The sequence below is a fragment of the Podarcis bocagei genome (genome assembly GCF_964188305.1).
Source record: "Podarcis bocagei genome assembly, chromosome: 2".
Taxonomy (NCBI): domain Eukaryota; kingdom Metazoa; phylum Chordata; class Lepidosauria; order Squamata; family Lacertidae; genus Podarcis; species Podarcis bocagei.
The window spans coordinates 10429352-10454360 of NC_138126.1; the positions used below are offsets into that span (position 1 = coordinate 10429352).

Sequence of the window (25009 nt, forward strand, 5' to 3'; positions counted from 1 at the left end):
CATCCATCGGCCTCCCGTAGTCACGCAGATCCAACAGTTAGGGACACGAAGCCTCTGGAAATTCCTAGCAACAAGGTTTCGGGCCCAGATTCACGGCACCTACAGGAGAGTAAAGCTGCAACAGACTGCGTTTGAGAGGTATGAAGGGGGGGAAAGCAAAACGGACGCTTTTTCTGTTTTACCTCGGCAAAGAGCCTTTGATCTCCGGCAAGGCTAAATTGGCCTGGGAGCTGAGCCAAAAAGGCTTCGTGATTAATAGCTGCCAAGATAAGGAGTCTTTGAAGGCATAAATAGACTCACGGCTAATGCCAAAAGCTGGAATGGAGTTTTTCCAAGCTGATGGGGATACTCAGTGTCCTAAGTTGGATGGGCAGAATTATGAAGCCTGGGCAAAATGGTGTGAATCTTTGCTGCGTCAGTTTGGGGTATGGCATGTTGTTTCTGAAGCCCCCCCAGTTCCTCTGACAGAGAGATGGAAATCGCATGATTCGAGAGCGATGGACATAATAGTCCTATCTGTATCTCTTGAGGAAATTAAGACGCTGGCTGGCAACACCACTGCACGTGCAATGTGGACTGCTTTGCTGAAAGCTCACAAGCCAAAAATCCCAGCCCAGAGTTTGACTGCATCGGAGGTCCTAGCTGTTTCCCAGAATGCGGGTGATTGCAGGGATGCTGAGGGCACCGGTTGCAAGCTGCAGGGGGAGCTGACCGTCACGTCATCCCAGGCAGCATTCCAGCCTCCAGGGGGAGCCAAGGAGTCGGCAGCTGAGAGCTCTGTTTCTCATGGGAACCAAGGCCATCGCCTTTGCAGAGGCCGGAAAGGCAAAGGTAAACAGAAACACAGGCAGACACCTGCAGATGGCCAGGAGCAGAGGGAGGGTGAAGAGCCCGCGCCAAACAAAGCGATGTTTGCTGGCACTGCTTCACCAAAGGCTACAGGCACGTCTGCTGACCAGAAGCAGGGGGGCAAGCTGCAAAAGCCCACGCCAGTGGAAAGCTAGGTTTTGCTTGCTGGCACAGCTTCACCAAAGGCTAAAGGCAAGTCAGCTGGCCAGGAGCAGCAGGGGGGCAAGCTGCAAAAGCCCACACCAGTGCAAAACAAGGGTTTGCTTGCTGTGAGGACTGCTCCAACAGCCAAAGGCAGCTTTGTTGTTGATTCAGGCTGTACGCGCCACATTTCGAAGGACAGGCATCTCTTTATCTCCTTCAAGCCTCAGGAAGGTGAGATCCACCTGGCTGATGGAAGGACGTTGCAAATTGCAGGAGAAGGGACTGTGAAACTTGCAAGTCTGCACACTACCATCAGTAATGTACTTTATGTTCCAGGAGCAGCGAGCAACTTGTTGAGTGTCCCACAGCTTACTGGACGTGGTTTTCAGATTTCCTTCAAGAGGAGCGTTTGTGTCATCAGTAAAGGCAAAGAGGACTATTTGCATGCAAAGTTTATGGATGGTTTGTTCCATATAACTTATGATGACACTGCTGTTGTGAATAATGCTGATTCTTGTTGTGTTGCACAAACTAACAAAGTTCTTCATGCAGGTTGCATTCATGATGCGCATCGAAGATTTGGTCACCTCTCTTGGAAGGCACTGGCCAAGATGCCAGAGGTGGTTGAGGGTTTGAACATCAAACCCTGTAAATTTCACATGAAATGTGTATCTTGTGCAGAGAACAAGGTGAAGGTTGCTCCAAAAGGCAAGGAGTCTAGCAGGCAGGCTTCCAAGCCCTACCAGCTAGTGCATGCGGACCTGGTTGGTCCACTTGCGCCCTCTATAGGTGGAGCAAGGTACTTCATGATTCTAATTGATTCTTTTTCCAGGTTCATTCATGTGTATTTGCTCGAACAGAAATCGCAAGCGTTTCCGAAGTTTAGGGAATTCTGTGCTTGGTTGGAGAATGTGCACGGTAAACGCATTTCTTCTTTATTTACTGATCGGGGCGGGGAGTTTACTTCTCAGCAGTTTGAGGCTTTCCTGACTGAGAAGGGAATCCAGCATGACATGTCAACGCCCAGATCGCCATGGATGAATGGTCTTGCGGAGAGAGCAAATCAAACTTTGCTGCAAGGGATAAAAACCTTGTTGCATGATGCCAATCTCCCTGATAAGTTTTGGGGGGAGGCTCTGGGGAATTTGGTTTATACCGTTAATCGCAGATTGTCATCACCCATTGGTTGTACTCCCTATGAGAAGATGTTTGGCAAGAAACCCAACACCAAACACATGAGAATATTTGGTTCGGACATGTGGGTACGCACACAACAAACCAACAAGCTTGGGAAGCGTGGGGCACATGGTTTGTTCATGGGGTACGAAAAAGGTGCATACAGGGTATGGATGACTGACTCTAAGTCCATTAAGTTCACAAGGAGTGTTGAGTACAATCCTAAGTGGGGGGAAAATGTGGGAATTTTCCAGTTACCCAGAGGAGGATGACGGTGATGTCAAGCAAGCAGCTAAAGATGAGAAAGCTGCTGCTGCTGAGGATGAGGATGAAGATGATGATGATGAGGATGATGATGATGATGATGATCAGAGTTCGGATTCCAGTTCAGTGGGCGGCGCTGCTGCTGCTGGTGTCAGTGACAGTGATGACACAGCAGACTACCAGAGCGCAAAGGCCTCAGTCAGACCATCTGATGCGTCTGACAATGAACTGGAAGAACCACTGTTCACCATTGGTCATTTTTCTCCTAAGAAAGAGGAGATGAGTCCAGAAGACTTGCGTCTAGTACGCAGATCTGAAAGGGCGACCAAGGGCAGACCTCCAAAGAGGTATGCTGATGAGTTTGCTAAGACAGCAACTGCTGTTCTTAGTAGCTCAGAGAAGGTGTGGGAACCTTCAAGCTTCAAAGAGGTTCAGGAGTTAACCTCTAAAGATGCTGAGCCTTGGCTTAATGCCATGAAGGCTGAAGTTGATTCCTTGAACAGGAACCAAACTTGGGAATTGGTACCGGTAGTCCCAGGAATGAGACTGGTTGGCAGCAAATGGGTCTTCAAGGCCAAGACAGACCAGAATGGCAAGGTAGTCAGACACAAAGCCAGATTGGTTGCCAGAGGTTTTTCACAGGTACCAGGACAGGATTACCACGAGACCTACTCTCCCACAGTCAAATATGAGAGCATTCGGCTGATGCTCAAGATCGCTGCGGAGGAGAAACTGCATGTTTCCCACCATGACATTAATACAGCTTTTTTGTACGGGATTTTGGGGGAGGAGCTGTACATGCTTCCACCTGATGGGATGCAGATACAGAAGGGAATGGTCTGTAAACTGCGGAAATCCTTATATGGTCTCAAGCAGAGTGCCAGGTGTTGGAACACAAAACTCACTGAGACATTGCTTTCTCTAGGTTTTCACCAGGGCAAAGCTGATCCATGTGTGTTTGTCAAGGAGGAGGGGCAAAACAAACTGTATTGTTTATGTTTTGTTGATGATCTTCTGATGTTTTGGAAGAATCAGGCTTTTTACCAAAGCACCCTAGCTCAGCTGAAGGAGCACTTTGACATGAAGGATCTTGGTGAGGTATCCAACTATCTTTCTCTGCAAGTGGAGAGGGACCAAGCAGGTAATTTTCTGGTACACCAAACAGAGAAAATTGCTGATGTGTTAACCAGGTTGAATTTGGTTGATGCAAACCCAGCAGACACACCGATGGTGACAGGTTACCAGGTAGACAGTACTGCTGAAGCGTTTTCTGACACAACGCTGTACAGATGCATTCTAGGCAAGATGAACTTCATTGCCAGATGTTCAAGACCTGACATAGCTGTAAGCTGTAATCTGCTTAGCAGACATGCCAACAATCCTACGGTTCAGGATTGGAAAGCTCTGAAGCGCATAGCCCGCTATTTGAAAGGGACTATGCACTACAGGCTGAGGTTCACCAGTCAGAAGACTGGAGGTCTTGAAATCTTTGCAGATGCAAGTTTTGGAAGTGACACCACAGATGGGACAAGCACTTCTGGAGTATGCTACATGTACAACCACTGCCTGTTTGACTGGTTGTGCAAGAAGCAAACAACAGTGAGCCTAAGTTCCTGTGAAGCAGAACTCAATGCTCTGTCATTTTCACTCATGGATTGTGAATGGTTGATGCAACTGTTTAAGGACATCAGGGTGTCTGTGAAATGTCCTATACAAGTGTATCAAGACAATAGATCGTGTTTGGCTTTGCTGAACTCAGAGAGTTGCAAGCAGAGAACCAAGTACTTGCAGATTAAGCTACATCGTGCAAGAGAGTGTATTCAGAAAGGACTGATTCAGGTGTCCTACATGCCAGGAAATGAAATTCCTGCTGATCTGTTGTCTAAGGTTGTTAACAGAGAACAGCTTAAGGTTTATGTACAAAAGTTGCAATTGGGTGAACCACAGGTACAACAGGTTACACGGAAAGGGGGAGGATGTTAGGATATTTCCGTTCCACCTTAAAAGGGAGCAGTCTTTCTGTAAGAGTCTGCGCATGTCCTGATCACAGGATGTTTATTGTTCTGATATTCCTTTCGGTTTTGTCAGTCGGACAGAGATGCTGACACAGAACGGTCGTGTTTTCTTTGTTCTGTTCATATCCTAAATAAAGTCTGTAAATATGCTCTTTTGCTCTTCTGCGGTGCAAGCTTTTGGCTGTGCTTTTATCTGCTGATAAACAGTGTACACCAGCCTAGGAATGTGGCTAGGAATTTCCAGAGGCTTCGTGTCGCTAACTGTTGGATCTGCGTGACTACGGGAGGCCGATGGACGTCCGACACTCCGGCTTGGGGGCCATGATGGACGTTATCTCCCTGGCAGTTTCCCAACACTATCTATCTATCTATCTATCTATCTATCTATCTATCTATCTATCTATCTATCTATCTATCTATCTATCATCTATCTATCATCTATCTATCATCTATCTAAATACAGTATCTATCTATCTATCTATCTATCTATCTATCTATCTATCTATCTATCTATCTACCTACCTACCTACCTACCTACCTACCTACCTATCTATCATATATCATCTATCTATATCTCATCCAAAATGCTAAGTAAAGGGTCAATACCCTCAAGGGCTATAGGCCCAGGTAAGCCCCACCCCACATAACTGATCATATCATCTCTCTCTCTCTCTCTCTCTCTCTCTCTCTCTCTCTCACACACACACACACCATTTGAATGGCAATGCCCATTAATTTTGGGAAGCCCATCCCCCCCAATATTTTATTGGGGGCTGAAGAGACCTCAGCCCCTAGGAGTTGGTTTCTATGGGCTACAGAATTCCAATATATAATTCTGTGATGCCATACACCTTCTGCCAGAGGCAGTTATGTCAGTTGGTACAGTTATGGAAGTTATGAACTGTACAGCCAGTGTGGTGTAGTAATTAAAAGCGGTGGACTTGTAATCTGGTGAACCGGGTTCGCGTCTCCGCTCCTCCACATGCAGCTGCTGGGTGACCTTGGGCCAGTCACACTTCTCTGAAGTCTCTCAGCCTCACTCACCTCACAAAGTGTTTGTTGTGGGGGAGGAAGGGAAAGGAGATTGTTAGCCGCTTTGAGACTCCTTAAAGGGGAGTGAAAGGCGGGATATCAAATCCAAACTCCTCCTCCTCTTCCTCCTCCTCCTCCTCCTCCTCCTCCTCCTCCTCCTCCTCCTCCTCCTCTTCTTCTTCTTCTTCTTCTTCTGTGTTGGAGCAGTGGTTTTCAACCAGTGTGCTGTGGAACCCTGTGGTGCCTTGAATGATGGTCATGGGTGCCGCAGGCAACCCTGGCCTCTGTCCCTCTTTCCTTCTCTCCCTCCTCTGATGCCCTCTTGCGTCTCTGCCTCCCCAAAGGCTTGAACAACCGTTTGTTGCAGCAGCCGTGGCTGCAAGCTCCGCTGGCGACTGGTGCCTCTGGGGCTGGCCAGGGGGTGCTGGGTGCCAGGAGCTGAGGTGGCCTCGGAGTAAGCAAGCAAGGGGGTGAGGGAGTCCAGCCAGCCAGCCAGTCCGCCAGCCCCTGCTCTTGGGAATGGACAGACAAGTTCCAGGCCCCTCCAGTGCGAGGAGGTACCTGTCTTTGGGGCAGCAGGGGGCAGCTCAGAGACCAGGGGCAGCGCCCGGAGGACTCTCAAGGAGAGGAGGCTGAGGGAACACCTTACAAGGGACAGTGTTCAAAAAAGGGTGAGAGGCTGCCAACTCTGCAGGTAAAGGGTGACCCAACTGGGCTCCTGAGCCCCAACAGGGGTGCGACAGAAAGAATGTAGTTGGTCAAGGGAACTGTGGACCCAAAAAGGTTAAAAGCCTCCATGTTAGAGCATCTAAGCACTAGGCCTGTTCTGTTGTGCTGTGTTCTGCCTCAGAGTTAGTCAGGCTGTAACAGCTTTTGTCCTAGATTCAAATCTACGTAATATGTATTAGCAGCATAAGTCTGCCTTGTACACTTAGTCTAACAAGTGCAAGTATGCTGAGTAAAAGTTATTTGTTATTTAAACTTCAAAAAGAGAGTGCCTTGCGTAATTGACAGAGGAGAGTGTTGGCACTTCACTCCTCCGTTGCTGGATGTGTAATTGTTACATCACATGTCTGTGTTTACTTTCTAGGCTTGGAAAGCCTGAGAACGGAAGCTAGCCTTATCTCTTCCGCTCTGTTGTGGTTTTGTACTTTTTACTTTCTGTTCTTTCTCGGAGCTGAAGTGAGAGAACGCCAGGGCCGCTTTGTCCTGTATAAAGCTAAAGGGACCCCTGACTATTAGGTCCAGTCGCGGACACCTCTGGGGTTGCGGCGCTCATCTCACTTTATTGGCTGAGGGAGCCGGCGTACAGCTTCCGGGTCATGTGGCCAGCATGACTAAGTCGCTTCTGGCGAACCAGAGCAGCGCATGGAAATGCCGTTTACGTTCCGACCGGAGCGGTACCTATTTATCTACTTGCATTTGATGTGCTTTTGAACTGCTAGGTTGGCAGGAGCAGGGACTGAGTAACGGAAGCTCACTCCGTCATGGGGATTCAAACCACCGACCTTCTGATCGGCAAGCCCTAGGCTCTGTGGTTTAACCTACAGCGCCGCCCGCATCCCTGTATATGTCCTGTATATATGCTTAATAAAAGCTTAGTATGAGCACACCAATCTCCACTTTGTTTCTGCTGATCTCTGCTGAGTGTGTGTGCACATAGGTATCTGCCATGTGTTGCTGGAGCGTGCCGAGACTGATGATTTATGGATGTCCTGGAGCTGCACAACTTCAGGAAGACACCCGGAGAGGTTTGTCTCATCTCACGGGCTGCGTGGACCCCCCCGGCGTATTCCAACAGACAGTTGCTCTACACGAGGGAGAGTATGGGGTGAGGTTATCTGAGCCTAGGTATGTCTACGGAGGAGATATACTGAATAGAAATGACCCTCATCTCCACCTCTGCTCTGCAGGGGAACCCCAGGAAAAGGATACATTCTGTGTTGGGAAGGTAGCCAAAGTAGCCTTTTGGGTCAAATGGGGATGGTCTGGCAGTCCTAAGAAGAAGAAGAGTTTGGATTTGATATCCCGCTTTATCACTACCCGAAGGAGTCTCAAAGCGGCTCACATTCTCCTTTCCCTTCCTCCCCCACAACAAACACTCTGTGAGGTGAGTGGGGCTGAGAGACTTCAAAGAAGTGTGACAGGCCCAAGGTCACCCAGCAGCTGCATGTGGAAGAGCAGGGAAGCGAACCCAGTTCACCAGATTACAAGTCTACCGCTCTTAACCACTACACCACACTGGCTCAAATTGGCCTAAATTGGCTTGTGGGCCAAAGGTCCCTACTGCTTGTCTTAAAAGGAAATCTTGTTCCAGACACCTGTGAACACCACCCCACAGCGAGGTTAGACATGGTCAGCTGCCTCCATCTCAAAGTCTACAGCCAGATATGGAAGTTTTTGTGTATATGTTTTTCTCCAGTCCTGCACCTGCACATGAGCCATGGAAAGAGTTCACAATGTTGCAGAGGCAATGCTTCTTATAATTATCAAGATAATAGTGATTCCCTTCCCTTCGGCACCTGCTTCTCAAGAAAGCTCCAGAGCTTTGTCCAAAGCTCACCTCTGAATCCACTAAAATAAACATCATTATTGAGAGCGACATGACGCAATCTCTTTCATCTGAGCTGGAAAGGACCAGCTGATAAATGCTTTCTGTACCCCTGAGAGCTTGGCTTCAGTTTTAGGGCAGGTGAGTTTTATTATGAGACAGTGAGGTTGACTTCCATCCCCTTCAGATGTGGAGTCTTGGTTGGGCTCCACCCAACGTAAGGAAAGCCACTGGACTTTGCAAAAAGGGTTTGGCTTCGTCTAATGATTTTCTCACTGAGAGGAGCAGTCGCAAGGGAGGGGGCTGTTTCAGGCAGACACAGAATGGTTCTTGTTTTCGTTCTCCTCCTCCTCCTTCTGCCTTATGCAGACTGTGGGACGAAGGCAAAGTGCTCCTTGACTCTGGAGGGAGATCAGATAGGCCCATTCAATTATCACAGGCCAGGAGACCACCTCATTAGTGGGGTCATCTCTGCCACAAGAGCTTTATTTAATCCACAGCACTTCAACGTCTCTCCCTCTACCAGCTTTTTCCGGTATGTCATTTTATGGGGGTGGGCTTCTGCTGCTCCACTCACAACTAATTTCAAGAGCTCCAATTGCTCCCAATCGACAGGCTCTTTCCTGCTTCTACTAAACCCCGTTTTGTTTTTGGAGAGAGATTTTTTGGGTGCACCAGTGCTAAGGCACCACTGACTGCATAATAGCCTGCCTTTCAGAAAGTTGGCAAGGGTTCCCTTTCAGCTGTGAAGCAGAGTAGCTTCTACATACTCAGCTTTTTAGAGACTTTGAGAAAGAATCCTGTGGCTAAAGAGGTTCTTTTAAGTTCTGCAAGTGGGAAAGGCCAGGGCAAACCCCGCTTGCTGCTCCCCACATCTTATTCACCCCACATCTGCCTTTTAAATCAGTAAATCAGTTGCAGATTTTCTTTTTTCATTTCCAAAACCAAAAAAATGAGAGAAATTACAAACATCAAATTCAGCATCCGTATTCGTTTCCTAACATAAACCTGTTACATGATTAACTAAATCAAAATATACCTAATTACTCTAAACTTCTCTTTGCTGTATACAAATACATCACAGAAATTTTGTATTAAAACTTTTATATTATAAATAATATTTCAAATAAATAATATTTCACATTCAAATTATAACAACACAACAAGACGGAAGAAGTAAAAAATTGAGATCACACATGGGTGAAGGGGAGTGGGGGGTATGGGGGAATCAGTTGCAGTTTTTCTTTAGGAAAGTAAGACCTGATCCACTGTGAACTTCAGCAAACTTCATAATTTTTCAAAGAAGGAAACAGTTCTATGTCACGTCAGATTAACTTTTTATTGAGCATTCCTTCTGATTGTTCCACAATGGTTGTAGGGAAGGCATATGACACCCGCTGTTTATTGAGCTGTTTACATTATATAACATTGCAGAAGACGTTGCACTTTCAAGTTCACATTCCTGTCAGTATTTCTTTCTCATGGAAGCAGGATTATTGCCAGTGTGGTGTAGTGGTTAAGAGCGGTAGTCTCGCAATCTGGTGAACCGGGTTCGCTTCCCTGCTCCTCCACATGCAGCTGCTGGGTGACCTTGGGCTAGTCAAACTTCTTTGAAGTCTCTCAGCCCCACTCACCTCACAGAGTGTTTGTTGTGGGGGAGGAAGGGAAAGGAGAATGTTAGCCGCTTTGAGACTCCTTAAAAAGGGAGTGAAAGGCGGGATATCAAATCCAAACTCCTCCTCCTCCTCCTCCTCCTCCTCCTCCTCCTCCTCCTCTTCTTCTTCTTCTTCTTCTTCTTCTTCTTCTTCTTCTTCTTCTTCTTCTTCTTCTTCTTCTTCTTCTTCTTCTTCCCCTGCCCATTGTTCTCCTACCCCTAGGATGACATGCTCTCCAGCCAAGCGACGGGGCTACCCCCTCCTTCTGCAGGCACCACTATCTGGTTGTTTCTTTGGCAACCCACCTGCATGTGGCCAACTCTTTAGACATGTAAAAAGGATGCTTAACCACCTGGGTTAGGGCCACTAATTTCTCAGAGACTGGTTCGGCCACTTCAGTCCTGTCTTGTAACACAGCCTCTCATCTTGCAGATACAAAACTACAGGCTTGGAGAAGTCCCCAAAAATCTTTTAAATCTTATGGCACTGCAAAGTAATAATATAAAATCATTTAAATGGGGAAACTACAGAAACATAAGCTTTTTGGCTCTGGCCCAGCTATGTTGCTTTTGCTAAGGAGTGATTTCTCCATGGAGGGCTCTTGTGAAAGGGGAATGAGGCCTTATTCTCTCTCTCTCTCTCTCTCTCTCTCTCTCTCTCTCTCTCTCTCTCTCTCTCTCTCTCACACACACACACACACACACACACACACCTGTTTTTGAGATTAAGTGGCAAGTTTTGGTTTTGGAGATAGTTTGAGGGAAGCATAAAATTGTTTCTGGGTTTCTGGGAAGTGCTGAATATCCCGAAAGCTTTCCCTTCAAAACTGAATGAGGAAGCAGAATCAGTTGGGAGTTTTTATGCTGTCAAGCTTCTATTTAGCTTCAGCCTGTATAGATGTGTAAATAAACCACACATCACAAAATGTCACAGGCTTCCAGGATCCTCCTTCCAAGGAAACAAAACTTGGCTGCCCCCCTGGATTTCTCCTCCCCTTACTGTGGTACAATGTGAACCCTAAGAAAAAGTGGACTAAAATCTCAGAGGACATCCAGAGCACATCAAGAGCACAGAGCACTGTGCCTCAAATGAAGCCATCTCCATTTTCAGGAGACTAGGGAAATAACAGTAAATGTTGCCAGTCATTCAGTTAAGCTTTAAAATGTTTGTTTTCAAAAGGAAAATGTTGACTGGAAATATCTCGCCTTGTTCATGAATCAGTAAAGGTAAAGGGACACCTGGCCATTAGGTCCAGTCGTGGACGACACTGGGGTTGCAGCGCTCATCTCGCTCTACAGGGAGCCGGCGTACAGCTTCTGGGTCATGTGACCAGCATGACTAAGCCACTTCTGGCGAACCAGAGCAGCACACAGAAATGCTGTTTACCTTCCCGCCAGAGCGGTACCTATTTATCTACCTGCACTTTGACGTGTTTTCGAACTGCTAGGTTGGCAGGAGCAGGGACCGAGCAACGGGAGTTCACCCCGTCGCGGGGATTCGAACCGCTGACCTTCTGATCGGCAAGCCATAGGCTCTGTGGTTTAACCCACAGCGCCACCCGTGTCCCCATGAATCAGTAGCCATCATGTAACACATCATTAGGAGAGGATTGGCTGTTGAGCTTCTGGATCAGGGGTAGTGTAAGAAACGGAATAGAGAACTTTATATTATCTGTAGAAGCTTGCCAAATATGCTGAGTTGAATCTGACATACTGGATGATGATGATGATGGTGATGATGATGCAATATGTACATTTTTGCAGAAAAACATTCACACAGTACTGGCAACCCCTTTCCTCCTTATTTGCCATTCAGGATATCAACCAGAATCCCTGGCTCTTGTCCAACATCACTCTGGGCTACAACATCCACGAGAACTTCTTTCATGGAAGGGTGACATGCGAAGCTCTGGTAGACCTGCTGTCTGCTAAGCAGGCGAATGTTCCGAACTACAACTGCGGGGGACAGAATAACTTGATTGCAGTTCTGGAAGGGGCTGACTCTGACTCTGAGAACTCCATCCAGATTTCAAGAATGTTGGGCATCTATAAAATCCCACAGGTAGGAATGGAGAGGGGTGTGGCATTTTGTGGCTGAGCCAAATTTTGGAGAAAGCCAAAAGAGGGTGGGGTAGATGTTAAGTGTGAATGGAGACAACTTGTTCTTAATCTTAATTTATTTTTAAAAGAAGACAGATGTTGGCAGGTTTTATTTTTAATATGCCTTTTCCTAAGAATCCATAGCATCGAATTTGCCAATTTGCCGCATACTAGGGTAATAGGAGGCATCCACGATAACCCCAAGGTCTTATTCCTGGCCAATCCACGCCAGTTCAGCTCCATGAGCATAAATGGGTACTGAGCTGGCAAGGTCTGGCAGGGGAAGAGCCCATGAGGAGATAGTGGAAAGTGCATTTGGGATTGCAGCCTTAAGTCTCTCTTTCTTTTTAATGTACAGTGGTACCTCGGGTTAATAACTTAATTTGTTCCAGAGGTCTGTTCTTAGCCTGAAACTGTTCTTAACCTGAAGCACCACTTTAGCTAATGGGGCCTCCGACTGCTGCCACACGATTTCTGTTCTCATCCTGAAGCAAAGTTCTTAACCCAAGGTACTATTTCTGGGTTAGCGGAGTCTGTAACCTGAAGCGTCTGTAACCCGAGGTACCACTGTAATGACTAAAAAAAGGGATACATGAGCAATAAGGGTCAATAACCAATAGGACTGTCCTTTCAGGCAAAGCAACAGACGTTCAGTGTTGGAACGTTTATATAATTTAGCAGAGTTTAAACGATTCCCTGTTTGAGTTTATGCAGCGACTAGTGGATTGCTAACTCGTTTGAGTCCTATCAATATTTATACATTCCTGGCTGATAATCCCTTCTGTCCCTCTAAACAAAACACATGAATCTGAATCATATTAACATAAACTACTTTACTTCCAGTTTCATTCAGTTTACAGAGTTGTTACTGAAGGCAGGCTTTAGTTACTTAACAGATAAACTATATACTAGATAGTAGTGAGTCATGAGAAGACTGCAGTTAACATTTAACACTCCTTGCAGCAACTGACCAACAGACAAACTGCCACATAGAGGCAGTTAGTCCTCTGGGAATGTTGGGCTTGACTGACAGCTTTATATCCCACAGTCAGATGGTTTGCTGTGCTCTCTTTGAAAACACCTGTCCTTCCTTCTCTTTGTGTCAAATGGTGTGTGTGTGTGTTTGTGTGTGTGTGCGAGTAAAGGGGAACAGAAGTAATGTCTGTAGTATGGGTTGCTATGACACTAAATTCTGGGGCAAATAGAAGTTTCCCTCAAGTGAACCCTGAAGTATTATTATTATTATTATTATTATTATTATTATTATTATTATTATTATTATTATTATTAAAAATAACCCTCTTAATATTTTCAAACACTCTTAGTGTACCACAAAAACACCATGTTTAAAAGAAAGAACAGTATCTTTTATTTTCCAAATCATTGCATATATATTCCAGAAACAAAGGTAATCCACAACCAACAAACTCAAACGTGTTTTTCCCAGGGACAATATGTCTGTATTCTCATACATAAACCATGGCTTATAACAATATTCATCTGTAAAGCACATTTTTATTATGTGTTCCACAAATTTGTATAAAAGCTTGGAATTGCTCTTTGGTTTTCTGGAGCATTTGTGAACAAAATAAACCTCTGCTATTCTCTAGCAAAAGTGTGGTTGTGCTTTGCTCGTCTTGCTGGACTCAATTTGTGTATCAATTTTTTCCATAAGGGCAGTACGCCATTACTCTCTTGTACCAATTGTTGAAGTTTGGCCCTTTCAAGGCCTTCCAGGGTGCAGTTATAATCATACTTGCTGCCACTAGAAGAATCCAATCTGTGGTTTATCCACCAAGTCTCATTTAAATTTAGATTTAGTAACACAAACTCTGGAGACTGATGAGTGTTTTGACTTATCTCATTAAAACTTGTTCCCCTCAAAACAGTCAAATAGTATCATAAAACAATATAAAAAGCAAACCAGAATTAAGGGAATTCCTAGAGATAAAAATAGAGCCTGATCTTATGTGTCAAGGAAAGCCTGGCAAAAACATTTGTCTTTTCGACTTCCAAAACGTTTGGAAACCGAAGTGCGGCTTCTGATTGGCTGCAGGAAGCTCCTGCAGCCAATCGGAAGCTGTGGAAGCCCCATCGGACATTTGGCTTCCAAAAATGGTTTGCAAACTGGAATAGTCACTTCCGGGTTTGTGACATTTGAGAGCCAAAACGTTTGGGAACTAAACTGTTCGACTTTCAAGGTACGACTATATTCAGGGTTAGCTACATTTTGGCTTTGATCCAAAACTAAGTTAGCCAATAATGTTTATTTTCTTGCCAGGTCAGCTATGCTTTTGTCTCTCATGTTCTGGATGATAAGAGACAGTTCCCTTTTTTCTACCCAATGGTCCCCAAAGAAGATGCCGTTTACCCAGTGATTGTCAAGCTGCTCCATCACTTCAGATGGACGTTCATCGGTCTAATTGCCCCCGACACTGAGAATGGAGAGAGATTCATGAAGACCCTGACTCCTGTACTCATCAGGAGTGGTATTTGTGTTGCCATCTCACAAACCATCTCGGTACTGAACACACATGGATTCGAGATCAATTTCCGCAAATTCTTAAAGTGGAGACAAGCCCGTGTGTTTGTTTATTATGCAGAGAAACTTCATGCCTTGCATGGAATTTTCATTCTACAACATTTATTTGAGAACTTGATAAAGCCCACTGCAGGGGAAGTCTTGGTCACAACAGCTATGTGGGACATCTCCTTCGAGTTAATGTACAGCGGCTTATCTTACGAACACATCCATGGCATTTTTTCTTTCTACACTGAAACAAATAAAAGGAAAGAATCTAACGACATTCCATCCCTTTTCTTTGCAATCAAGCAGTTTTGGGAGGATGCTTTCAGTTGTTCCTATTTAAAGCACGCATGGTCGGCGAAAGGCTGGATAAGATGCAGGGAGAAAGGAAAACATGAGATGCTGCCCCAAGATGATATGGAAAGAAGCCTCTCTCTAGACAGCTACAGGATTTACAACACTGCCAAGGCTTTGGCACGTGCTTTAAATGCTGCATATTCCTCCAGGTCTCTGTGGCGGGTGACAGACAGCCTAGAACGTCAAAGGCTACAGCCATGGCAGGTATTTTTCGTTTGTTCCATAAGATGCATCTGACCATAAGACGCACCTAGTTTTTAGAGGAGGAAAACAAGAAAAAAAATATACTCTGAATGAAACAGTGGATGTATCATTTTTGTGGTTCATGCTGTGGCCACAGACATGTGATCTGATGGTGAATTTGGGGTGACCCAATGCTAAAACCCCAAGGATCCATGTGGATCCGTGCTTTGTAACCACATTTTTGCACCATTGCAGCTTGTAAAACAGTGACTGAATTTCCCCCAAAACCTCAGGCTTTTATATACATTATTTACGCAATGAGTCCCATCTGATTGGCTGTTTGTGCTTCCCTCCTGGATCCTGATTGGTCTTTTCCTGAAGGCCAATCAGTTGTTGCATTCTAGGATCCTACCTGCCTATTGTTCTAGGATCCAAGCTTAGTACATAACACTTACATTAGTGTCAGAGGACACAGCACCTCTGGAAACAGCCCCCACCACTAGATTAGCACCCCTTTCCCTCCAGCGGCCGATTTTGAATAAGACTCCTTACACATTCTGCAAGAGTTCTGCAGGGCAAGGGAGATGCCATTACACAGACGCACTCTCCCTCTGGACTGGGGTGCCCCTACCAAGCTCAACTTAGCTCCAGCCTATGTCCAAGGGACTTTGGGTGTTTCTGGAGCATGTATTGAGTGTTTTGGTGGCTGTCAGGGGCTGGTCAGAATCAGATGCCAGAGACTGCTTTGACTCCGAAGATGAAGGAATGTAGACACAGACAGAGCAGCCTCTGACAGAAGAAGAAGGGGAGAGTTTGTCCCTCCTTCCTTCAACTTTCCCAGCAGCTGATTCAGAGACTGTACAGTTGGGGGAAGAGCTGGATAGCTTTGAGTCAGTAGCTAGGCAACCAGGAGGGAGGGAGTGTTTAGGAGACTTTTCATTCAAGAGCGGCGGGGACTTTCCTCCCTCCCCTTGTACTTGAAGGTCTGAAAGGGTGTATGGGCAACCTTTTCCTGAAGGCATTCCTAATTTTGAGGAGTTTAGTGATCTAACTTGGTCTTCTCTTCCTGCCTCTGTTTATTTCCCTTCTCCATCTCTTGTTAAAGTTCTTTGATGGCTGAGAACAGCCTTTTAATGTATAAACTGGTGGAAGGAAGAAGTGATAATGCAGGGCACCTTCTGACCCTCTTTGTTGTTAGACATTGTTTGGAGGAATGTGCGGTATTGGAAGAGGGGACTAGCTAATGAATAATCTGCAACTGGGCAGTTGGGCAAGCCATACAGGCTAGCTATCAATAAATCAGATGGTTTGGGGCCATAGCTCAGAAGCTCATGCATGAACTCCTGGCAGGAGGGTCATGCAACCTTTGCCACGTCTTGAGGGCTTCCCAGTGGCAGATCGAAGTGCTTGCTTGGTAATGTATATAATGCTTGTTGTTTAGAATAAAATATTTAATCTTTTCACTCACTTGTGTTTGTCTTGCTTCTGAATCTCATTAAAAGAACCACCTTGCATTTGGCAAGACAAAGGGTTAAGGCTCAACAGAAGCACAGGGGCAGGAGAACAGGGCACTGGCGTGCTTCTTGCTGCAGAAGAGGCGGGAATTCAGTGGCCAACTGAGATCCTGAAGGAGGGTGGCTTGATGCCGCTCCCTCTGTGTTGTTGTAAATAAAGAGGACCATAAACCTGTCAGAGGCTCGTTAATTCTTATCGGGGGTTCCCAAAGAGGAGGGGAAACTCCCATGCCTGCCTGCATATCTTGCAGTGGCTCCTGTACTCATTATGACGGTGTTTATATGTTTTGGCTTATTTTGTTGTTGTTGTTTAGTCGTTTAGTCGTGTCCAACTCTTCGTGACCCCATGGACCAGAGCACGCCAGGCACCTCTGTCCTCCACTACCTCCCGCAGTTTGGTCAAACCCATGCTGGTAACCTCGAAAACACTATCCAACCATCTTGTCCTCTGTCGCCCCCTTCTCCTTGTGCCCTCCATCTTTCCCAGCATCAGTGTCTTCTCCAGGGAGTCTTCTCTTCTCATGAGGTGGCCAAAGTACTGGAGCCTCAGCTTCACGATCTGTCCTTCCAGTGAGCACTCAGGGCTGATTTCCTTAAGAATGGATGCGTTTGATCTTCTTGCAGTCCATGGGACTCTCAAGAGTCTTCTCCAGCACCATAATTCAAAAGCATCAATTCTTCGGCGATCAGCCTTCTTTATGGTCCAGCTCTCACTTCCATACATCACTACTGGGAAAACCATGGCTTTAACTATACGGACCTTTGTTGGCAAGGTGACATCTCTACTTCTCAAGATGCTGTCTAGGCCTGTCATTGCCCTTCTCCCAAGAAGCAGGCGTCTTTTAATTTCGTGGCTGCTGTCACCATCTGCAGTGATCATGGAGCCCAAGAAAGTAAAATCTCTCACTACCTCCATTTCTTCCCCTTCTATTTGCCAGGAGGTGATGGGACCAGTGGCCATGATCTTCGTTTTTTTGATGTTGAGCTTCAGACCATATTTTGCGCTCTCCTCTTTCACCCTCATTAAAAGGTTCTTTAATTCCTCCTCACTTTCTGCCATCAAGGTTGTGTCATCTGCATATCTGAGGTTGTTGATATTTCTTCCAGCAATCTTAATTCCAGCTTGGGATGCATCCAGCCCAGCCTTTCGCATTATGTATTCTGCATATAAATTAAATAAGCAGGGAGACAAAATACAGCCTTGTCGTACTCCTTTCCCAATTTTGAACCAATCAGTTGTTCCATATCCAGTTCTAACTGTAGCTTCTTGTCCCACATAGAGATTTCTCAGGAGACAGATGAGGTGATCAGGCACTCCCATTTCTTTAAGAACTTGCCATAGTTTGCTGTGGTCGACACAGTCAAAGGCTTTTGCATAGTCAATGAAGCAGAAGTAGATGTCTTTCTGGAACTCTCTAGCTTTCTCCATAATCCAGCGCATGTTTGCAATTTGGTCTCTGGTTCCTCTGCCTTCTAAATCCAGCTTGCACTTCTGGGAGTTCTCGGTCCACATACTGCTTGAGCCTTCCTTGTAGAATTTTAAGCATAACCTTGCTAGCGTGTGAAATAAGTGCAATTGTGCGGTAGTTGGAGCATTCTTTAGCACTGCCCTTCTTTGGGATTGGGATGTAGACTGATCTTCTCCAATCTTCTGGCCACTGCTGAGTTTTCCAAACTTGCTGGCATATTGAGTGTAGCACCTTAACAGCATCATCTTTTAAAATTTTAAACAGTTCAGCTGGAATACCATCACTTCCACTGGCCTTGTTATTTGCAGTGCTTTCTAAGGCCCATTTGACTTCACTCTCCAGAATGTCTGGCTCAAGGTCAGCAACCACACTACCTGGAGTGTACGAGACATCCATTTCTTTCTGGTATAATTCCTCTGTGTATTCTTGCCACCTCTTCTTGATGTCTTCTGCTTCTGTTAGGTCCTTACCACTTTTGTCCTTTATTATGGTAATCTTTGTACGAAATGTTCCTTTCATATCTCCAATTTTCTTGAACAGATCTCTGGTTCTTCCCATTCTGTTGTTTTCCTCTATTTGTTTGCATTGCTCGTTTAAGAAGGCCTTCTTGTCTCTCCTTGCTATTCTTTGGAAATCTGCATTCAATTTCCTGTATCTTTCACTATCTCCCTCGCATTTTGCTTGCCTTCTCTCCTCCGCTATTTGTAAGGCCTCGTTGGACAGCCACTTTGCTTTCTTGCATTTCCTTTTCATTGGGATGGTTTTCGTTGCTGCCTCCTGTACAATGTTACGAGCCTCCATCCATAGTTCTTCAGGCACTCTGTCCACCAAATCTAAATCCTTAAACCTGTTCCTCACTTCCACTGTGTATTCATAAGGGATTTGACTTAGATTGTATCTTACCGGTCCAGTGGTTTTTCCTACTTTCTTCAGTTTAAGCTTGAATTTTGCTATAAGAAGCTGATGATCTGAGCCACAGTCAGCTCCAGGTCTTGTTTTTGCTGACTGTATAGAGCTTCTCCATCTTTGGCTGCAGAGAATATAATCAATCTGATTTCGATGCTGCCCATCTGGTGATGTCCATGTGTAGAGTCGTCTCTTGTGTTGTTGGAAAAGCATGTTTGTGATGACCAGCTTGTTCTCTTGACAGAACTCTATTAGCCTTTGCCCTGCTTCGTTTTGATTTCCAAGGCCAAACTTGCCAGTTGTTCCTTTTATCTCTTGCCTCCCTACTTTAGCATTCCAATCCCCTATAATGAGAAGAACATCCTTCTTTGGTGTCACTTCTATAAGGTGTTGTAAGTCTTCATAGAATTGGTCAATTTCAGTTTCTTCAGCACCAGTGGTTGGTGCATACACTTGGATTACTGTGATGTTAAAAGGTCTGCCTTGGATTCGAATCGAGATCATTCTATCATTTTTGAGATTGCATCCCAGTACAGCTTTCGCCACTCTTTTGTTGACTATGAGGGCCACTCCATTTCTTTTACAGGTTTCTTGCCCACAGTAGTAGATGTGATGGTCATCCGAACTGAATTCACCCATTCCCGTCCATTTTAGTTCACTGATGCCCAGGATGTCAATATTTATTCTTGCCATCTCATTTTTGACCACCTCCAACTTACCCAGGTTCATGGTTCTTACATTCCAGGTTCCTATGCAATATTTTTCTTTACAGCACTGGACTTTCCTTTCGCTTATTAATATGCACCAAACCAATCTTTTTCACATCATAAACAGCAGAGTTTCATACCGTTTCCACACAGAGCAGGTAGGAGCTGTGTGCTGGAAATAAGTTTCAACCAACTGATGCTGAGGCAAGGAAGCCTGTCCCAACCACATAATAAAGACACAGTATTTTTACAGCCTAGGGCTTGCCGATCGGAAGGTCAGCAATTCGAATCTGCCTGACGGGGTGAGCTCCCGTTGTTCGGACCCAGCTCCTGTCCACCTAGAAGTTTGAAAGCACGTAAAAGTGCAAGTAGATAAATAGGTACCGCTCCGGTGGGAAGGTAAACGGCATTTCTGTGCGCTGCTCTGGTTTTGCCAGAAGCGGCTTAGTCATGCTGGCCACATGACCCGGAAGCTGTCTGTGGACAAACCCCGGCTCCCTCGGCCTATAGAGTGAGATGAGCGCACAACCCCAGAGCCGTTCGCAACTGGATTTATTGGTCAGGGGTACCTTTACCTTTTACCCTATGTGTTGCTAGCCAGAAGTCCCATTAAGTTCAATGGGGGATACTCCCATTGTTAGTAAATTCAGCTCCAGTCCTCCGAGCTGATACGGCTCATCTTCGCTTGAGCCCAGCAGAGTATAAAACACCCAGAGTCCGCAACAGAAGGATGAGGCAGGTATGGCTACATTGCTAAGCTTTATTACTAAGCTATGCAGAGAGCATACAAATATACATCTTGTCTCTGTGAGAAGCAACTCCAAAAAAAAAAGAAACAACAGTACAAAGGAAACAGGAAACCAGTATACGTCACATCCCGTCTCCCTTTACCGTGGGAATCCACCAGTATCTGGACTGTGGAATGAAAACATAGTCCTGTGACTACCAGCAGCTGCTCAGTGAGGGAAACAGAAACCAACAGGTAAGTGTGCACAGGATGGCAGCCTAGACCTACTTACCTGGGAGTAAGCCCCATTGGGTGCAAGTTTCAGTGCAGCAAGTGCTTGAAAATGATGCACAGCTTCTTGATTCTCTACGCAGTCCAAGTCAGAGGAGATCAAGGCACAAAAAGGTCAGAGCTGGATAGTCAGTGTCCTTTCCCATATTCTAAATGCTGTTCTTTCTCTTCCCTTCCAGTTCCACCCTTTCCTGGGAAACTCCCAGTTCTACAATTCTTCCATGGATGGAGTGTATTTGGATGAGAATGGGCAATTAGCAGCTGACTTTAATGTCTTGAATTGGCTGAAGTTTCCCAATAAGTCCATCCTTAAAGTGAAATTTGGGAGTATCAACAGACGGGGTTTGCCAGACCTACAATTCACCATTGACCAGGATGCCGTTGTGTGGCCCAAATGGCTCAGCCCGGTGGGAGAAATCATCTTTCATGGCCCTTCGTAACCCTTTCCATCATTTCCATAGGGGTGGGGGGGACAGGCTAACACATTTTTTGAATGCTCCTTTAATATGTATATATTATTAAATTATTATTTACCATTTCCTGGTAAGCTTTTGCTTTCTTACAAAACCACCAGATATGAATAAAAGTTGATTACATTGATTATTAGCATTTTTAGACATTTCAGCCATTTGAACCGGTGTTAGATACCATTTTCATATAGTTTTCTTTCAGCCCACTAAAGGCAGTAAAATTAAGATCGTTTTCCCATTTTACCATTTCTATAACTTTTTTTATAAAATGCTCCTTATCTTTCTACTTAGACCCTACCTACTTCCCGGTGTGTGGAAAGTTGCAGCCCTGGATTCGTCAAAGTTGTTCAGGAAGGAAAGCCACTCTGCTGCTATGACTGTATTCATTGTGCAGAAGGGACCATCTCCACTCAGGAAGGTGGGTGATCCCAGTGGAAAGGGCTGACCTTGCGAAAGAGGACATTTCATTCTGATATCAGTGGCTTTTTAAAGAGAAATTTTAGAGCTGATTATTGAAATTCACATGCAAAATGTGCACATGCAAGCCACACCACACTCCTCCCAGGTTCTCAGCCTGTTTCTTTTCGTGTTTCCTGGAGCAAGCGAAGAAGGAGCTATGTGACCATGCCTTCCTGCAAGTGAACGGAATCTCTCTTAAATGAGATTTTTATAGCACGCATATTGCAAGATCCTTCTTGTAAGGAAAACCAAGTACCAAGTAGTTTTAATCTTTATTTTTCTGACAATGGATGGAGATTTGTTTGCTGTTATTTATGGAAACTCTAAGCAAAGCTAAGTATCTGTGATTTATTCTAGCCTATGCATTCTAGTAGGGACACAGGTGGTGCTGTGGGTTAAACCACAGAGCCTAGGACTTGCCGATCAGAAGTGCCAACCTAGCAGTTCGAAAGCACATCAAAGTGCAAGTATATAAATAGGTACCGCTCCGGCGGGAAGGAAAACGGCATTTCCGTGCGCTGCTCTGGTTCGCCAGAAGCGGCTTAGTCATGCTGGCCACATGACCCGGAAGCTGTATGCCGGCTCCCTCGGCCAGTAAAGTGAGATGAGCGCCACAACCCTATAGTTGGTCACGACTGGATCTAATGGTCAGGGGTCCCTTTACCTTTTACCTTTTATGCATTCTAGTGGGGAACATTTATTTACAGGTGGATGTGGGCAGATGCAAATTAAACCAAATTTTAATGTGCTTGGAACAAACACCACTGTGCTTAACTCTCCGACAAGAGGATAAGAATCTCTCTTCCAAACCTCTCTCTCCAAAAAGGAAGACATAAATCTGTTGAGCCAGAAGCAAGAACAACTGGAGGACCTTTTGTCAGTCCATTTTTCTCACCCTGAACCATTTGACAGGGTTATTGTGACATTGCGGTGTCTAGCATGTGGAAGGCTCTCCCCATTGTTTTCACCAATAAATTAAGACATACTTGCTGCCCCAGCTTTTCCCTGACCTACAATATTAATACTGATTCCTGATGTCCTTGGTCATATGCAGTTATTGTTATTGGATATAGTAATGTTTTCTTATTGTGGGAGCCACTTTGGCATTACTTTCTGCAAGGGAAAACCATTTCAGAAGGGTACAAATTTGATATTACTTTTGTTCTTTGCAGATGCAGAGCATTGCACCAGGTGTCCTGAAGATCAACATCCAAACAAGCCCAGGGATCAATGTGTCTTTAAGATTATAACCTTCCTGGCTTATGAAGAACCTTTGGGGATCCTCCTAGCTTCCTTTTCCCTCTTGTTATCCTTAACCACAGGCATTGTGTTAGGAACATTCATTAAGTACAAGGAAACCCCCATAGTCAAAGCCAACAACAGGGACCTCTCCTACATCCTCCTCATCTCCCTCTTGCTTTCCTTTTTGTCCTCCTTCATGTTCCTTGGCCAGCCACGGAAAGCAGCCTGCCTTCTTCAACAAATGGCCTTCAACACCATCTTTTCAGTTGCTGTCTCTTCTTTGTTGGCAAAAACCGTCACTGTGGTGCTGGCCTTCCTGGCCACAAAACCAGGGAACACGATGAGGAGATGGCTGGGGAAGAGACTGGCCAACTCCATTGTCATTTTCTGTTCCAGTGTCCAAGTTCTCATCTGCACCATCTGGCTGGGAATCTCTCCGCCCTTCCCAGAATCTGACATGAGCTCCCAGGCTGGAGAGATCACCTTGCAATGCAATGTAGGGTCTATTGCCATGTTTTATGCTGCTCTTGGCTACATGGGCTTCCTGGCCTCCATCTGCTTCACAGTTGCTTTCCTAGCCAGGAACCTGCCTGGAGCTTTCAATGAAGCCAAGCTGATCACCTTCAGCATGCTGGTCTTCTGCAGTGTTTGGGTCTCCTTTGTGCCCTCCTATCTGAGCACAAAGGGGAAATACATGGTAGCCGTGCAGATCTTCTCTATCTTGGCCTCCAGTGCTGGGCTTCTGGGCTGCATCTTCTTTCCCAAGTGCTACATAATTGTACTCAGGCCTGATTTGAATACAAAGGAGGATCTAATGACAAAATCAAAAGATGGTATTTGATCTTGTTCTATGGAAATGGTTTGATGATTTAGAGCTAGTGTTCTATCAGATTCTGAATCTGGCAAATGGCGAATCCACCATGTTTCAGCGAAAGAATACTACTTTCTATGCAGCTAGTGCACACCTAGTTTCAACTTGCAGAAAACAATGTTTATGCCTCCTTGTCGGATGGATTTAAAATATGTCTAAATGATTAAGTTTTACTTTTAATTGTGCTGTTTTAACTTGGAAAGCATGACATCATTTGAGTGTTCTTCTTAAAAAATCATACTCTTTGGCAGCTCCTGTATTTTAAAATACTAATTTAAAAGAAAACAGATTAGGACTAATACTAATAAAAAAAAAAAACAGATTAGGACTACTACTACTACTACTACTACTACTACTACTACTAATTTATTATTTATACCCCACCCATCTGGCTGGGCTTCCTCTGCCACTCTGGGCCGCTTCCAACCAAATATTAAAATACAGTAATACATCAAACATTAAAAGCTTCGCTAAACAGGGCTGCCTTCAGATATCTTCTAAAAGTTTGGTAGTTGTTGTTCTCTTTGACATGTGGTGGGAGGGCATTCCACAGGGCGGGTGCCACTACTGAGAAAGTCTTCTGCCAGTTCCTGTATTTTAAAATACTGGTTTAAAAGAAAACGGATTAGGACTTCTTCCAATACATCTTTGAGCAGAGGTAGCAACAAGGGAAGTGCAGCCTCTCTAGTCTCAAAGCCACGGTCAGCTCCTTGAAATAAAAATTGCTTGAGTATTGCTAGCATGAGCTCCTATTTGACTCTGACTGGAGTGGAGACATTCTCCATCTTTCATCTGGGCTATCTCTGATTCTCTGTAGCTGAAGCTCTGTCTCCTGGCTTCTTTAGATATGGGAGAATTTGTCATTATGGAAGTCAATCCACCCAAGATTAGCTCCAGCTGGCCCTCTGGCATATAAGAGGCAGGGCAGAACTGCTAAAATAAACACACACAGACACATTGAATCCATAGATAACAGGTGGTGGGAAGACCTAGATTGTGGAGGGTGGGGACAAGGACACACTATCCGGCACACCCTCTTGCAAGGGGATCAAAAGAGATGCTCATTTGGACTCCCAGTGGAGCATGGCAAACTGGAAAGAGTCAATTGCTTGCTCATCTGCCAGCATGGATAATTATTTGGTGATAAAAGGTGGTCAGAATATCTGACTGCCAAGAATTTCTCTCCTAGGGTCAATGAGAGATTGATAGGCAGGTCTCAGAAGTTCTGGAAAGACACTCGTCCATCATTATCAAGATGAAGAAAAAAGCTACGAGGACATAGTGGGAGGGGTCTTGTTTAGTGGTGGAGTCTCCTACTTTGGAGGTCTTTAAGCAGAGGCTTGACAACCATATGTCAGGAGTGCTCTGATGGTGTTTCCTGCTTGGCAGGGGGTTGGACTCGATGGCCCTTGTGGTCTCTTCCAACTCTATGATTCTATGATTCTATGATTCTAGAACATGGGGTTACAGTAACTCATAAACCAAATAATTGTCCTTTTAT

At 45.2% G+C, this 25009-nt stretch overlaps 1 protein-coding gene across 1 annotated transcript; it reads left to right on the top strand.

Annotated features, from left to right (window-relative positions):
* Window positions 1–7152: 7152 nt before the first annotated feature.
* LOC308579757 (vomeronasal type-2 receptor 26-like) lies at window positions 7153–24207 on the top strand (the record flags this gene model as incomplete). The annotated part of the gene is made up of 7 exons (XM_081180691.1): window positions 7153–7231; window positions 8108–8172; window positions 11502–11747; window positions 14067–14873; window positions 20646–20873; window positions 21228–21354; window positions 22568–24207. The coding sequence occupies 7 exons, from the start codon at window positions 7153–7155 to the stop codon at window positions 23476–23478; spliced, it is 2463 nt and encodes an 820-aa protein (XP_081036817.1). The 3' UTR covers window positions 23479–24207.
* Between the last annotated feature and the right edge of the window lie 802 nt (window positions 24208–25009).